The sequence below is a fragment of the Opisthocomus hoazin genome, chromosome 28 (assembly GCF_030867145.1).
Source record: "Opisthocomus hoazin isolate bOpiHoa1 chromosome 28, bOpiHoa1.hap1, whole genome shotgun sequence".
Classification (NCBI taxonomy): domain Eukaryota; kingdom Metazoa; phylum Chordata; class Aves; order Opisthocomiformes; family Opisthocomidae; genus Opisthocomus; species Opisthocomus hoazin.
Window position 1 is genome coordinate 4,916,885 of NC_134441.1, and position 13,555 is coordinate 4,930,439.

A 13,555-nucleotide genomic window follows, 5' to 3' on the forward strand; every position below is an offset into this window, starting at 1 on the left:
CACGGGAGCCATCGGACGTCCTTGATCCTGTTCCGCTGCCAGAGGGGACGAGATCGGCCTTCGCAGCTCCGTGCTGTCGGACCCATAGCGCGGTACCCGTCGAGCCTCCCGCTCTAGGGGTGTTTCCACAGGAGAGACTGCAGCGAGGCCTCCTCCCGAGGCGCAGCGGGTGTGAGGTAACCTGTCAGGCCTGCATGGCACAACGGTGCGAGTCTCCAAACGCTTCTTTCCCCTCTCATCAGTCTTGCTTTTGACTCAGATAATTTTAAGCCGACTAGTAGGTCCATGAAATATAATTAAGACACTGAAGGAACTAATTCTTTTTAAGATTAAAAGTAATACCTATCAGAAGACCTTCTTGCTCTCTGCAACTACTTGAAAGGAGGTTGTAGTGAGGCAGGGGTTGGTCTCCCAAGTAACCAGCGATAGGACCAGAGGCAATGGCCTCAAGTTGCATCAGGGGAGGTTTAGATTGGACATTAGGAAAAATTTCTTTACTGAAAGAGTGGTCAGGCATTGGACCAGGCTGCCCAGGGAGGTGGTGGAGTCCCCATCCCTGGAGGGGCTCAAAAAACATGTAGATGTGGCACTTCAGGACACCGTGGTCATGGGTTGACTTAATGATCTTAGTGGTCTTTTCCAACCTTAATGATTGTATGATTCTAAGAAATTACAGTGTTTAGCAGACAAACTAACCTCGTGCATGGCAGTAATGGCAGACAGTTAAGGTAGAGAATGTAACCAAGTTGGACTTGTTCTTAACTGGGACAAAAAAGTATAGCTATAAAGTGAAATTATTAGTGTGTGTCACAGTTTCCTTTCAATATGAAAATGCAGAGGCAACCTCAGGTTATTTATGCACATACTGCTGTACTGCGAATGGGAGTAACACTGAGTTTCCAGGGAAGAGACTTTGAAATGCTGTGAGATGCAGACGCGAACATCTACCTTACCCTGCTGAGGCTTCTTCAGTTGTACCATGAGTAGCTTCTGTACCAATGACCTATTCTAAGTTGCTTTCATGAAATGATCATATATAGAAAATAAGGTTCTTGTAAATTATTAATATCAAGATAGAAGTCCATTTTATCTTGAAAATCAAGCAAGTCAGTTCCTCAAGGCAGAGCAAGTTTTCATAGATACTTAGTATGGCGGGTAGCGGAAACTTTACCAGGCTTCTTCTTCTAATCTCCTTTTTCACTGATGTTCTCAAACAAAAAGAACCAGCGAGACCAACTTCCTCACATATGATGGCTTAATTTGCCTTCACAGCTTGAGAAATCAACTTTACTAACTTCATTCCATTTGACATCGCTTAAACTTCAAGGTTGAATTTGAGGCCTAGTCTTTTTGGTGGAACTTTGTAACTTAAGTCCCACTGTGCACATATATATAAGCATTTTGCTTCCAAACAGCAGTAAATGAGCCTTTCACATCATAAATCTCCCCCATCAGCAGCCACAAGAATATAAAATGTGTTTTTTTAAATTATTATATCCGCAGTAGGAGTTCAGTAACAGTAATACCATCAGAGACTGAACAAGTCATGCAGATACATTCCCATTAGTGATCTTTTGTTACCTCTCCATTACACATGCAAAGAAATCACTTTTTTTTTCTGTTTGTGTCAGAACTATTTCATGCTAGAGGAAAAAAAGACCGTACATACAACTGTCACAATTGTCCCATACTAGAATATCGGTTTGAAGTGTTTTTCATCTTCTATTCATCTATGCTGTGTTGACAAGCATCCAGATACTGAAGTGTGGACATTTGAAATCCGCCTTTCATAACGTTGACCTTTCTTATCAAATTGTCTGCATACCCTGCATGACTGTACTGAACTTCTAATCTCGTGGAAAATCTGGATGTCCCTTGGATATGACTGGAACAGAATTATCTACATGTAATAAAAAGAAAGCAGTAATTTAAACAGTTTAATAAAACAGGAGTTTGTGGGTAGAAGGGCTGCAGATACCTTCTAGATAGGAATCGGAACAGTGAGCTACTCATGATTTCGCATAGAAAACCTGCCTAGGTAACCTTATCCTACTTTGCAACCCTAACAATCTCAGGCTAGCATCATGAGTACTCGTCATCTCTATCATTCAGGAAGCATTTGCTGTAATACTTGTGGCATGAATATTTATCAGTAAAGTGGGACTATTAAAATTTCTGAGTCAGAAATAAATTGATTAAGATTATAGCGTGAGTCAATGCAGAGCCAGAAATAGCATTCACAAGTCCTGACTTTCAGCCCTGTGCTCTAACCACTACACAGGTTCCTTAAGGCAGTTGAATGCTGTAATTAATGTTTGTAAAGTAATTTGAATCGTTGGATGGAAAATGCTATGACAATAGCAAGGTTGGAGGCACAGAAAACCACGTTAATAGAAGAGAAACAATGGCCATCAACTCCTGGGAAAGGCCTTTTGTACTGAAGTGCAACAAAAAGGTTTTTCTTCTAGAAAGCTATAGAAAGCCTTTAAGTTGATTGAAATCAGACAAGTAACAAGCCACCCAGTTTATCTCAAAGAGCTGGATCAAGCTAATCCCACTGTCTTATTCTCATGGTTCCAAAGTCTTCTCACTGTTTGAAGCAATTTAAATAGAGAATGATCTAAAGTCTTAAACATGCTGCAATTACTTTTATTTTCCTCATTTAGTACGCCTATCCTCCAAATCTGAAAAAAAAGCTAACCTCTTGCTAAGATGGATGCCGCCCCAGCATCCAGCAAACACAAAGGCTGTCTTCTCCCTGCACACCTCGGTGGGTTTCTTTATACTGCAGGTAGCGATGATGTGTCCTGGAAATGTTATTATTGCATTTTATATTTAGCAACAACTGATCAAACATACAGTCCTTGCAGGCAACTGGCGATTGAGAGGATGACTTCGAGGGACAGTCACAACATCTTAACCTTGATCCCTTTCTTTTTTGAAGCACCCATCTCTCGCTGGTGACATTTTGCCTTCTAGTGGAGAGCACCGACAGAGAAAAACCGGCATCCGACAAAACTGCAAGTGCCGTTTTCTTGTGAAACAATAGGTGAGTTGCTTGCAAAAGGTTGCAATTATTAAAATTCAAGGGTAGATTGTGTAGCGAAATGGAATTCACACTGTTTTACTCTCTCAGCTGTTCCACAGTAGAAAGAAATGCTTAGTTTTTATTCTAGCCACTATCGCTTTCTTCCATCACTCATTTTTACAGGCCCTAACTTTTCTATACCAGTTTAAATGTTTGCTAAGAGCAAACATATGCACATCACTCAAGACACCTGTAGCCCTTACACAGCAACCTCACTTCCAGCACAGCTCTCCCAGCCCTGATTCAAAATGCCAGTCCTTCAGTTTACAACACCCGATTACACGGGAAAAGGGAAAATGCAAAAGGAAACATCTCCTTTTGTTCTGTTAGTCAGAAGTGTATGTTGTGACTGGGAGACTATACACCTTCTCTATAGCCTGAGATGAAGAGACACCGGTGCACAGGAAGTTACTTCCTAACTATGTCGTGCGTAAGAACACCCAATTCCAGAGCTGCCAATAAAAAAAACAATACAAAAATCTTAGTATTCCACCATCCAACAGTCCCTCTCTCGGAGAGGGGAAAGTACAGGTTTCTGCTCATCAATAGTAGCTGAGCTTTTTCCAGAATAAAAGAATATGTAATAAGTGTTGGAGTAGGAGTTGCAGTCCTGCCTCAACAGAACAGTGAGGGCAAGTACCTGCACATTCAACAGGTTGTGAAGGCAGCAGCTGCTTCTCAGCAGGAGAATGGTGAAGTGATTTCAGCCACAGACCTTGCCTACACCTCAACATTGTACCAGTCAGATAATCAATTTACACTGACCACTAATTCTTGACAATAGTATCACTGCAGTTCAGAGTATGGTGGTAATTTTGCAGATACTAACCACATAAGTGGTAGTTGTTGGCATTTAGGTAGCATCACTGGCTTCAAGACACACCACTAGGGAACAGAACTCCTTTTCTGTGTTTAGTCCGGTATTCAAGGGGAACTGAGAACTTGCATTGGTTTCCCTGGGCACTGCAAGAGACTGTGAGAATGGAGCAGCTGCTTTTCTGTAACTGTGCGTGCAGGTGGCAGGCAGAATCACCCCAACACCCACCCTGCCTGGGGTAAGGCCCAGAAACCACACCACAGAAGCTAGCAGAAAGGGGAACCACTCCACATCCAGCAGCGAGGAGATCAGTAATTCCAAAAATACCTGTACACAGAGAAAAGTACAGGGACAGGAGAGAGGATAAAAAGCAACCTGACAAAATGTATTCTATGCATACTTTTATTAATAAAATATAAGATTTACAGCATACGTCAATGGACAGTGTGCTTAGAGAATTATCTAGTTGGATATTATGACACCAAAGTCAGTAGGTGGTTTTGGTGAGGATAAATTCAACCTCAGATGACATGCCAGGAATCACCGCTACTGACAAAACCAAAAACCTTGCCCAAGACTAGCTTTAACCCCCCCCCCCAGTTCCATCCCAACATGCCCAGCTGAGGTCCAAGAGGCAGTTGCGCTTGAATGTAGTATTGCTAGAAGGCTGCACTTTGTTCTACTTGAAATCTACCTGTTCGGTTCTGCGTCATCTTCACATCCTCACTTCCTTGTGTGTTTGTGCTAAGCAACTTCTCAGGTATTCAGTGCATCGTCATTCAAGATATACAAATACACACACGAGCAGCAGTCTCTATACCATGACCCTCGGTCTTTCCCAAATGGCAGTCATTAACCCTACGCCGTTCTTCACAAAATGGAGATGAATTGTACCAGCTCTGATGCAAAAGCAGCATCCAATTACCTCTTTGCCCTTGTGATAAGAATAAACCTTGGCCCCGATCCTGTGAACACCTATACACATGATTAACATTACTCAACAAGCTGTTTCCTTAACTATTAGTAAGTGTAGTCACTTGAGTAAAATTAGTCACATGCTATGTAAGTAGGAGTAGGGCCTACTAGTTTATTCACCCACTGGAAAACAGTTGTTGTCCCTGGGGCAGTTAAATTTTTTACAAGGCTAACAGGTGAAAAAAAAAAAGGTAAAATCCTTACAAAGGCTCATGGTCAGGCATGCATGTTACAGGACAAATACTGTATTTAAGAGAACCAGATCTAATAAATAATAGAGTCTTTACATTTTCAAACCACTGCACAAGGATTTAAAAGAAATTAAAAGTATGGTTGCAATAGTAGTCTTGTTAACAATCTCTAACCAAGCCATAATTTTACAGCAGAAACAGTATCTTAGTTGATCAAATAATAGAGGCATTATAATAACTACCTATAACTAAGCCACAGAAATCATTTAAATACAGGTAACTGAAAAGTGAAAATTCTCCCCGTCAGGGTGAGTTCACTACGACTTTAAATTTCATTCTGAACATTTCTGTGAAGAAAAAGTAAACCTAAAAGCACAATGAGCAAAAATATCTGGAGGTAAAAACTCATGAGCCTGATAAAGCATCAATATCTAGTTCATCTTTGGATAAGCCTTATTTGCTGAAGAGTTTAAATCTCTCAAATAACTATGAACACTTATTTCATGCAGCTTCTGTACTCCACGTGTTTTCTGATCGTTGCACCATTGAACATTTCTGTAAGTGCAGTAACTTTGCAAAGCCAAAAGCCAGAAGAAACACTTGCATGGAAAAACTACATTTCCACTCAGTTACTGATAGCCATAAAATACAGAAAATAGAGCATCTCAGAATGCAGTATAGTAATTATCTATGTAATCACTCAGTATTTTGTACTACATAACATCATACTGCCAGACAAGAATTCAGACAACTTTTTAAAAAGCCACAGGGGACTTCGTACTCTAAACAAGGCATTAAAGGTATTGTATCCTAAAACAAGGCATTAAAGAAACCAGGACGAAACTCAACATTAAAACGTTAGTCCTATAAAACAGATTTTAAAACCTGAAAATTCTATTCTCGTTCCAATTTAAGCTATAAAAAGAGCCTTCAAGGATACTGGAACAGTGAGTGACCTGCTCAGATTATGGCAAAATCTGACAGCAGTTGATGGTTTTGAAGTGGAACTGGTCAACACATACTACAGCTGGTATTCTTGTCATTCATGAATGAATGCAGATACTTGTGAAATCCCTCCCTCTCTTCATTCCCATGAAAAATAATTAATACTGGTTAAAATCATTACAAAAAACATCATTTTATTTTCATGCATCTAAGGTAAAACACAGAGTATTTGTATAAAGAGGTAGATTAAAAAAAAGAAAACAGATTCTCCATTCTTTGTCACTTTTATTCAGTAGTTTGTTTGTTTTTTTCCTTATTTTCTCTTTTTTTTCAGTGCCAGACATGGCAAGGAGTGATTACAGTCGACTGTTTATTAAAACATTTGTTGCAACACAGACCCCCTTTACCACTGACCCCAAACGGACCCATTTCATGTGCTTTATTTTGTCTTTTTTCTATACACCACCACCAAGGCTAGGTGGAGGGGGATGAAAGGGAAGGGGGAGTCCAGGAGGCCAGAAGGAGGAGGAATGCTACAAGCCACAGCAAGAATGAGCTGTATTTAATAAAAAAAGGGGGCCACGAATGATACAGTAATGAGGTTACACAATTAAATCCCATAGCATGATTGAAGGCTTTCCCTGTGTTTGACGTCATCACAATGGAAGGCATAAAAAGTGGAGTAAACCGATGTTGATACAGTCCAATCTAGTCCATTAGGCAAGATGGTGCAAGTAGTCATTTAAATTAAAAAGTGCCCTATCCTCACCTAAATGGCTAGCAGACATGGAGAAAAACGCAGTGACAGATCAACAGAGCTTTCTCCATGTAGCTATAAGAGTGTGTTGTCATATGGCACGTTTTTAAACACTGGAAAGGGGTGCCATAATGGACCTCTCATTCTCTTTCATTTACAAGTACAAATGCTAGATTCAACTATTTCAACTATGCAGGAAGTGGACTCTTCAGTTAGGAATGCCAACCCTAATTCATTTTGTCTTGAAATATATACAAGTTGTTTGTAGTAGCTACAGCAATGATGTTTTCCTTAGGGTGCCAGGCTGTGTGTAGAATCTTCTTGTTGAAGTCTAGGCTGTCAACACTGATTTCATCCTTCTTTCGCTTGCCACTTGCGCATACTTTACGTGGCTTCAAAACGGTACGGGGTTTATTGTTTTCCCGGGATGCCTCTAAGGTGATGTCTCGCTTTGTGTTTCTGTCAAACATTCTGAAGAAGTTGTTATAAGATCCCGTCATGACAATGCTGCAGAGAGGAGGAAGGAAGAAAGTAACATTTCAGTTGAAAAAAACCTCTCCTTTTACAAAACCTCATCTCCCAACTAAGATCACGCCTTATTATGTAAGCGGAAAGCAAGCATCCCTGCCCATACCTTCTACAATCTAAAGTGAAACTAAGGTATTTGAATGTTTGGGGGTTTTTTTAAAGGTATTTTTCCTTAACTGGACCTTTTAAAAGGTACACACTTTGTTATCTAAGCACTTCAAGTCAAGTGTTGTCATTCAATGTGCTTCTCATGCACACATGGGGAAGTGATCTAATGAAAGCCATATACATTGGATTTTTAGCCATATAATTTTAGTTACACACAAGTTGCACGAATTTAGGTACTAACATACCTAGTTTGTGATAATACCTTATAGAAGATCCTTATTCTGTACCAGCTTTTCAGTAAGACAAATACACTTAGAAGTTGCCCTGTCGTTCCTTTGCCTCAAAAAAACCCCATTTGAACAGACAGATAATGAGTTTAAAAAAAAAAAATGGTATGTCGGACAATACTAATAGGGAAACAGTGAGCTGATTTAGATCTAACAAACAAGCAGTGAATGACATGATTAACAGAAATCACGGGTTCCCCAACAGCCCTGGTGTAGACTCTTACAGTGAGAGCATCAATCAGACAACAGGGTTGGAGTACATGGGCCTTATTCCCACAGAAGTCATTCCAATGTTGGATTGTAACAGATGACATAGAAATGTCTTAAGTACATACAGAGAAGAATTAAACTTGCCTGTCTGATCCATTCCAACAGCATTCAAATTTGTCAAAAATGCAATCATTCTCATACAGTGAACAAAGTTTACTTCTGAGGTATTCATGCACCTGGAAAAAAATGAGTTAGATAAACTGAATGGATACTGAACATACATACCTGTAAAATAACCTTCACAGATTCTGTTCCAAAGTAATTAAGTATCTGACAGTGCTTACACCCTATCCACAGGAGCACAGAGCTCCCTCCTCTGACTGTACGATGAAGACCAAAATGAACAGATGCATGAATTAACATATTCCGCTCTACAGAGATTTCAAATGAACTCAAAATAGTAGCAAGTCCCTTGGGGTGGGGAAAGAGACAGCTCCCAATACCTGGCAATTCTTCAGAGGGCTTTGCCTCTCTGAGCAGCTGTCATATCCCCACCATCCTATTAGACATCTGAAAGGATTTATCAGACTTTGCTGCTCTCAGATTCATGCTTTGGTGACTGATCTTCCTCTTATGTATGAAGAGGAGGAGCTCACTGCAAATTTTCTTACAAAGAAAACACCACAGCAATTTTCAGTGCTGGCTAAAACCATTTTCCGCAAAAGAAATGTTTTACCTCCTATTTTCGCCAGAAAAGAACAGAATATGAAGTCAACTGAAGACTCAGAGAGAGATGTGCTATCTCAGGGCTGAAGATTACCTTTCCACATCTCCATTGTCTAAGAGCGAGGCTTTTTCATACCCAAACATGGTTTGGGGTTCTGCAATCAGCCTGCAAATAGCAAGATCCTTTAGCACGTGTGTGGAACCCACAAATCTCATTGATGCTTTGCCTGGACATAGTCATCTACGGACAAAAATTTAGCTGCCACATCCCAACTATTAATAAGACTCAGCATCCTTCAAGGTTTTAATTTCTAGCCTACATCATTTTCACTGAATACCTGGTATGTTTCCACAGGTCTGTTTTCCATATTTAAATCCCAGATCTTCACTGACAAGTAATCTCTAGTCATCATATATCGACCGCTATGGCTAAATTTGACATCAGATATGGAAGAGATGATTTCGGAGAAAAATGATCTGTTGCTAGGATCTTCTGGTTCTTCAAACACTGTGCAAAAATAAGATAAGCATTTCAAGAAGTAAGTTTATGGCTCTTCCAAGACAAGATACACTCAAATTACGTTAACATTTTATTAATAACCTTGCCACATTGGGCTAGTCTGCCTGCACCATATACTATAGCTTTCCATGAAAAAGCCTTATAATACAACTGCCATACTCTGAAATACTTTCTTTCTATAGCAAGTCAAGGTCAGCTTCTAAACAAGTGAACTACTCCCTAATATTTGGAGCCTCCATTCACACACGTAAGATATCAAGAATCAGTTACAGACCAGATCAACTAGTATTTGACCTCCGGACGCCTGCAGAGAGCCACTCCTAGTCCTATTGTCTAGGCAGACTCCCCAGCTTAAGCTGCTAATAATTTTATTCACTACTACTACTCTGGCAAAATATTAGTCTAATTTTAGGATTTATTTACATTTTAGATCTATTCAATACACTACAGAAATCCAATACAAATACATATGCATACACATTTCAGTGTTTAATATATTCTTAAGTGCTTAGTTTCATCTAACAGCAAGATACCATATTCTCCCCCCAAAAAAACAATAAACAATGAGGACAGAACTTACATTTTGAATGTCTGTCACAGAGTGCTGATGCTCTCATATCACAGAGACGAATCGTTCCTTTACTGCTGCTGTATACGAATGTATTACAGCTGTTTGGGTGGAACTCTGCAGCTGTTATCACCTCTGTGAGCTCCTCCATGTTGGCAGGCTTAATATCTACAATATCTGCAGCACTTTGTTAAGAATTTTTCTCCGGTTTTCACGTATTTTTCAGCTTTAAATATATTCAGCAACCCTTTTTCAGGACTGTGGGACCCAGTCACAAGCTGGATAAAAGTTAAAATCGAGCCCCAGAGATTGTCTAGAAAGCAAGACCATAATATTGCATTCTGTATCGGTTTGAAGTTAAGTCTTGTAACAGCACAAGCCTGCTTATTTTTTTGCTCCACTTCAGCAGTAATTAGCTCTACACTACATATATGTCACCCAGGTTTTTTAACAAAATCACAGAATGGTAGGGGTTGGAAGGGACCTCAGTGGGTCATCTAGTCCAACCCTCCTGCTGAAGCAGGGCCACCTACAGCAGGCTGCACAGGACCTTGTCCAGGCGGGTCTGGAATATCTCCAGAGAAGGAGACTCCACAACCTCCCTGGGCAGCCTGGGCCAGGGCTCCGTCACCCTCAGAGTGAGGAAGTTCTTCCTCACAGAAGAGGAACTTTATTTTACTTAAATTCTAAGTACACTACTACATTGTAAAGGCAGCATGTATTATTTCTGCTGAGGGATCCTGCCGATTTGTCCACAAATCTGTGCTCCCAGCAATGGGACTCAGTACATACTTCTGTGATCCTACTCCCTGCAACATTTGTAGGTGCACGTCCAGGAGGGACCGATGGTTAGGTGAGAAGGTAAAAAAGAATAAACATTCTTGAGACAAGGATGGTACTTCTCTGACTCCTACTGCAAGCCAAGAAAATGTTCACAAGTTCGCATACTATAATGCTGCCTTCAGGAACTGCGCCTCTAACTTGAAACCTCATGCTTTTTTTCTCCTTTAAAAGACACTGCTTTTCACCATGCAAATGACTAGTTCTTCCTCTATTGCTCAAGCTAAGCTACCTCTCCAGAAGTAAAAGTCCTTACAACTACCAGGGAGAAACAACCAGGAAATAAAAAGAAACACGCTATATAAAAACCTTTTCATGAAAGTAAATAAAATCCAACAGTTTTGTTGTAACCAAGCTGTTCCCATCATATAAAACAGTGCAAAAAAGATACTAAAACTTCTGTCTGTAATTTCTAGGTGCCACAGATTAATCCGCAAGTCATCTGCAGATAAGTATGTTTCATAATCGCTATTAATGGAGATGGAATTGATGTGATACGTGTGAGCATTGGCAAATATTCTTCGTGGACTAGCTTCAACCATGAGGTCCATGGGCCTGAATACTGGCACCTGCAAAATACAAAGCCATGAAAGTCCGAGTACTACAAACACATCAGCACTCATAATCACAGCCCTTCAATACACCAAGCTGACTAAAGTATCTCAAAATCACCTCAGAAGTAAATGTGTCTGCCAACTGACAGAAAATGTAAAGTTAATAATCCGATGGAGCAGTTACTCACTGAGCCACAGGCTAATCTGCGTACTGGCCGAGGGAGAGGAGAAATCACTTCAATGTGGCTAATTCACTGGGAGTGAACTACTCACCCGTAGTGTTGTAACTGTAGTAGGATCCCTATACCTTCCATCTTCTTCCTTTAAATTATAACCCTCTGGTCTTTTGTCCCTTTCACTGATTTTCCATAGCTTTATTGTTTTATCTGAAATGAAACAGCCAAAGTTTCAAACCAAAGCTCTAGCAAAGACACTAGTCTTCACAGTTGATGTGCTTTAACATGAAGCCTTCAAACAAGACAAGACCACCTACATGCACCAAAAAAAGACAAAAATACTGCTTGGAGAAAACAAGACATGATAAAAAGCATTTAAAAGACCTCCTCCACAGTTTGTTCTTTTAATAAGAGTTAAGAGCAAGTTTCAGTTAGAATCAGGACTGTTATGAATGACTAATATAAGCTCTCACACAGTTCGTTATACACATATGAAGGTACTGAGGAAGAGCTTAGCCCCTTTGCTATAAAGCAACTAAAGCAGAAGTGTCTAATATACCACCCCATGTTGTGGGGCTTCTCTAGCCAGGTAAGCCGGAACAGCAGTACAGTTAAACAGCCTAACTCTCGTGTAGCCACATCCCTAGGTACTTGCATTTAAAACCAGCCAGCTTCCAGCCTGTTGAAAGTGGAAAGGGTTAGACAAAATCCTAGTAGTGAACCTATGTAACAACAGCTTACCATGCGATAATAACTATTAAGTCATAACTTACCATTTGTAGACAATAAAAACTGAGCAGCATTTTTCTGGGGTAACCACCTAATTTTGTTGATCTTCTCTTCAATTTCTAAACTTTTCAAGTAGTCAAACTCTGGTTCATGGCTTTGAAAGGTACTGTAAACATTGTATTCTCCCCTACTGTGAGACTGCGTTTTGTTCTAAAAAGAGAATTAAATGATCAAGATAAGTATGCAATGTACAGAACACTTTTTAAGGCTGCAGGCAGAAGCCAGAACTAGATATTTATGTGGCAAGATGCACAGGCAGGCTGCTAATTAGCATAAAAATAGGTTAAGACTTCTGCACTCTGTTGTTGCCTACACTAGATTTGCCATGAGTATCCTTTGGTGTACAACTTGCCTTATTTTAACAAGCCTGTAGAACAGACAAAAAGAGGATCATCTCTTTTGCAAGAGCTTGACTAGATTTTCTACTATTTTGACTAAAAGCATCAGAGAAGACAGTTATCACAGCAGCTTTTGATTCCTAAAGTTTCCAGAAACTCCCCTCAACCACATGATTAGTATCTCCAGCAAGTTCTCATATTAATTCCAAGCCGCTGAACTTACAAACTAACATTTTGCCCAGACATTCTAGGCCTGATAAGTCTTCTTTCTTTCAAAAACTCAAAAAAGTCTTCATCATTCTCTCATCTTTAATTTTTCCATCTTTGATTTTTAAGGAGAATATTCCCCAAGAGAAATACCATAGCCACATATATGGCAAATCTACTCTGTGGGTAAGTTCAACTTGCTAGGCACACTACAGAAATCCCCTGTCAGCGCTAAATTTATACAAGGAGCTCCACTGTTGTGGTTTATGATCTTCACATTCTCTGAGACCTTAACTGCTTAAGAAGCTTTTTCTAACTTATTCTGGAGATGAGGGGGGAAAAAAGCTTAACACTTCTGCTAAATACATCTTTGACATTAAAAGTCACACTTCCACTTAGCCTGTTTAGGATGGAACTGTTTGGAAAACTGAAAAACCTCTGAACTTGCATAATGCCTCTTTCTAAAAGCTATGTTTTAGGCAGTGGCTTCCTAGCACTAATTTTGCACTGCATGGACTGAACTTTAAATTCCCTCCAATGGGTCAGAAAACTGGAACCGCTTTGGAAGTAGCACTCACTAGGTGTACTTGAAATTAATTCAAGCTTAATTTTGTGCTATATTCCTATTCCACCCATTTCAAGAGGTTGCACTATCAGATGCCTTTCCTGTGGTATGTTCTCGACTAGGGACTTTGCTCTTTCCTTCTCTTCTGTGTCTCATGTCCATCAATTCATCTCATCCCTTCCTACCTCACTAAAACATACTACTTGATAGGATCCTTGCTAGCCCACATTTCTAGCATTCCTTGCATCATTTTCTCTTGCTTCATACCCTTACATTAATAGTGGGCATGAATTCTAAGATTTTACAATAAGCTGTGGGTGAAGGAAAAGTGGAAAAAATGCTTAGAAATAAAATTTAGCACTACAA

The 13,555-nt window shown here is 39.9% G+C and overlaps 1 protein-coding gene across 3 annotated transcripts in view; it reads right to left on the reverse strand.

The window, feature by feature from the left end:
- Nucleotides 1–6,189: 6,189 nt before the first annotated feature.
- The window catches only part of PPP2R2A (protein phosphatase 2 regulatory subunit Balpha), a 39,713-nt gene continuing 32,347 nt past the window's right edge, over nt 6,190–13,555 (reverse strand). For all 3 annotated transcript variants that reach the window (XM_075444566.1, XM_009940857.2, XM_075444565.1), the window contains exons 4-10: nt 12,064–12,229; nt 11,388–11,500; nt 10,952–11,129; nt 9,733–9,897; nt 8,971–9,140; nt 8,051–8,142; nt 6,190–7,280 (exon numbers count right to left, since the gene is read on the reverse strand). In XM_075444566.1, coding sequence (XP_075300681.1) covers nt 7,001–7,280; nt 8,051–8,142; nt 8,971–9,140; nt 9,733–9,897; nt 10,952–11,129; nt 11,388–11,500; nt 12,064–12,229 — 1,164 coding nt within the window. In that variant the 3' untranslated portion in view covers nt 6,190–7,000. The remainder of the gene's footprint in view (nt 7,281–8,050; nt 8,143–8,970; nt 9,141–9,732; nt 9,898–10,951; nt 11,130–11,387; nt 11,501–12,063; nt 12,230–13,555) is intronic.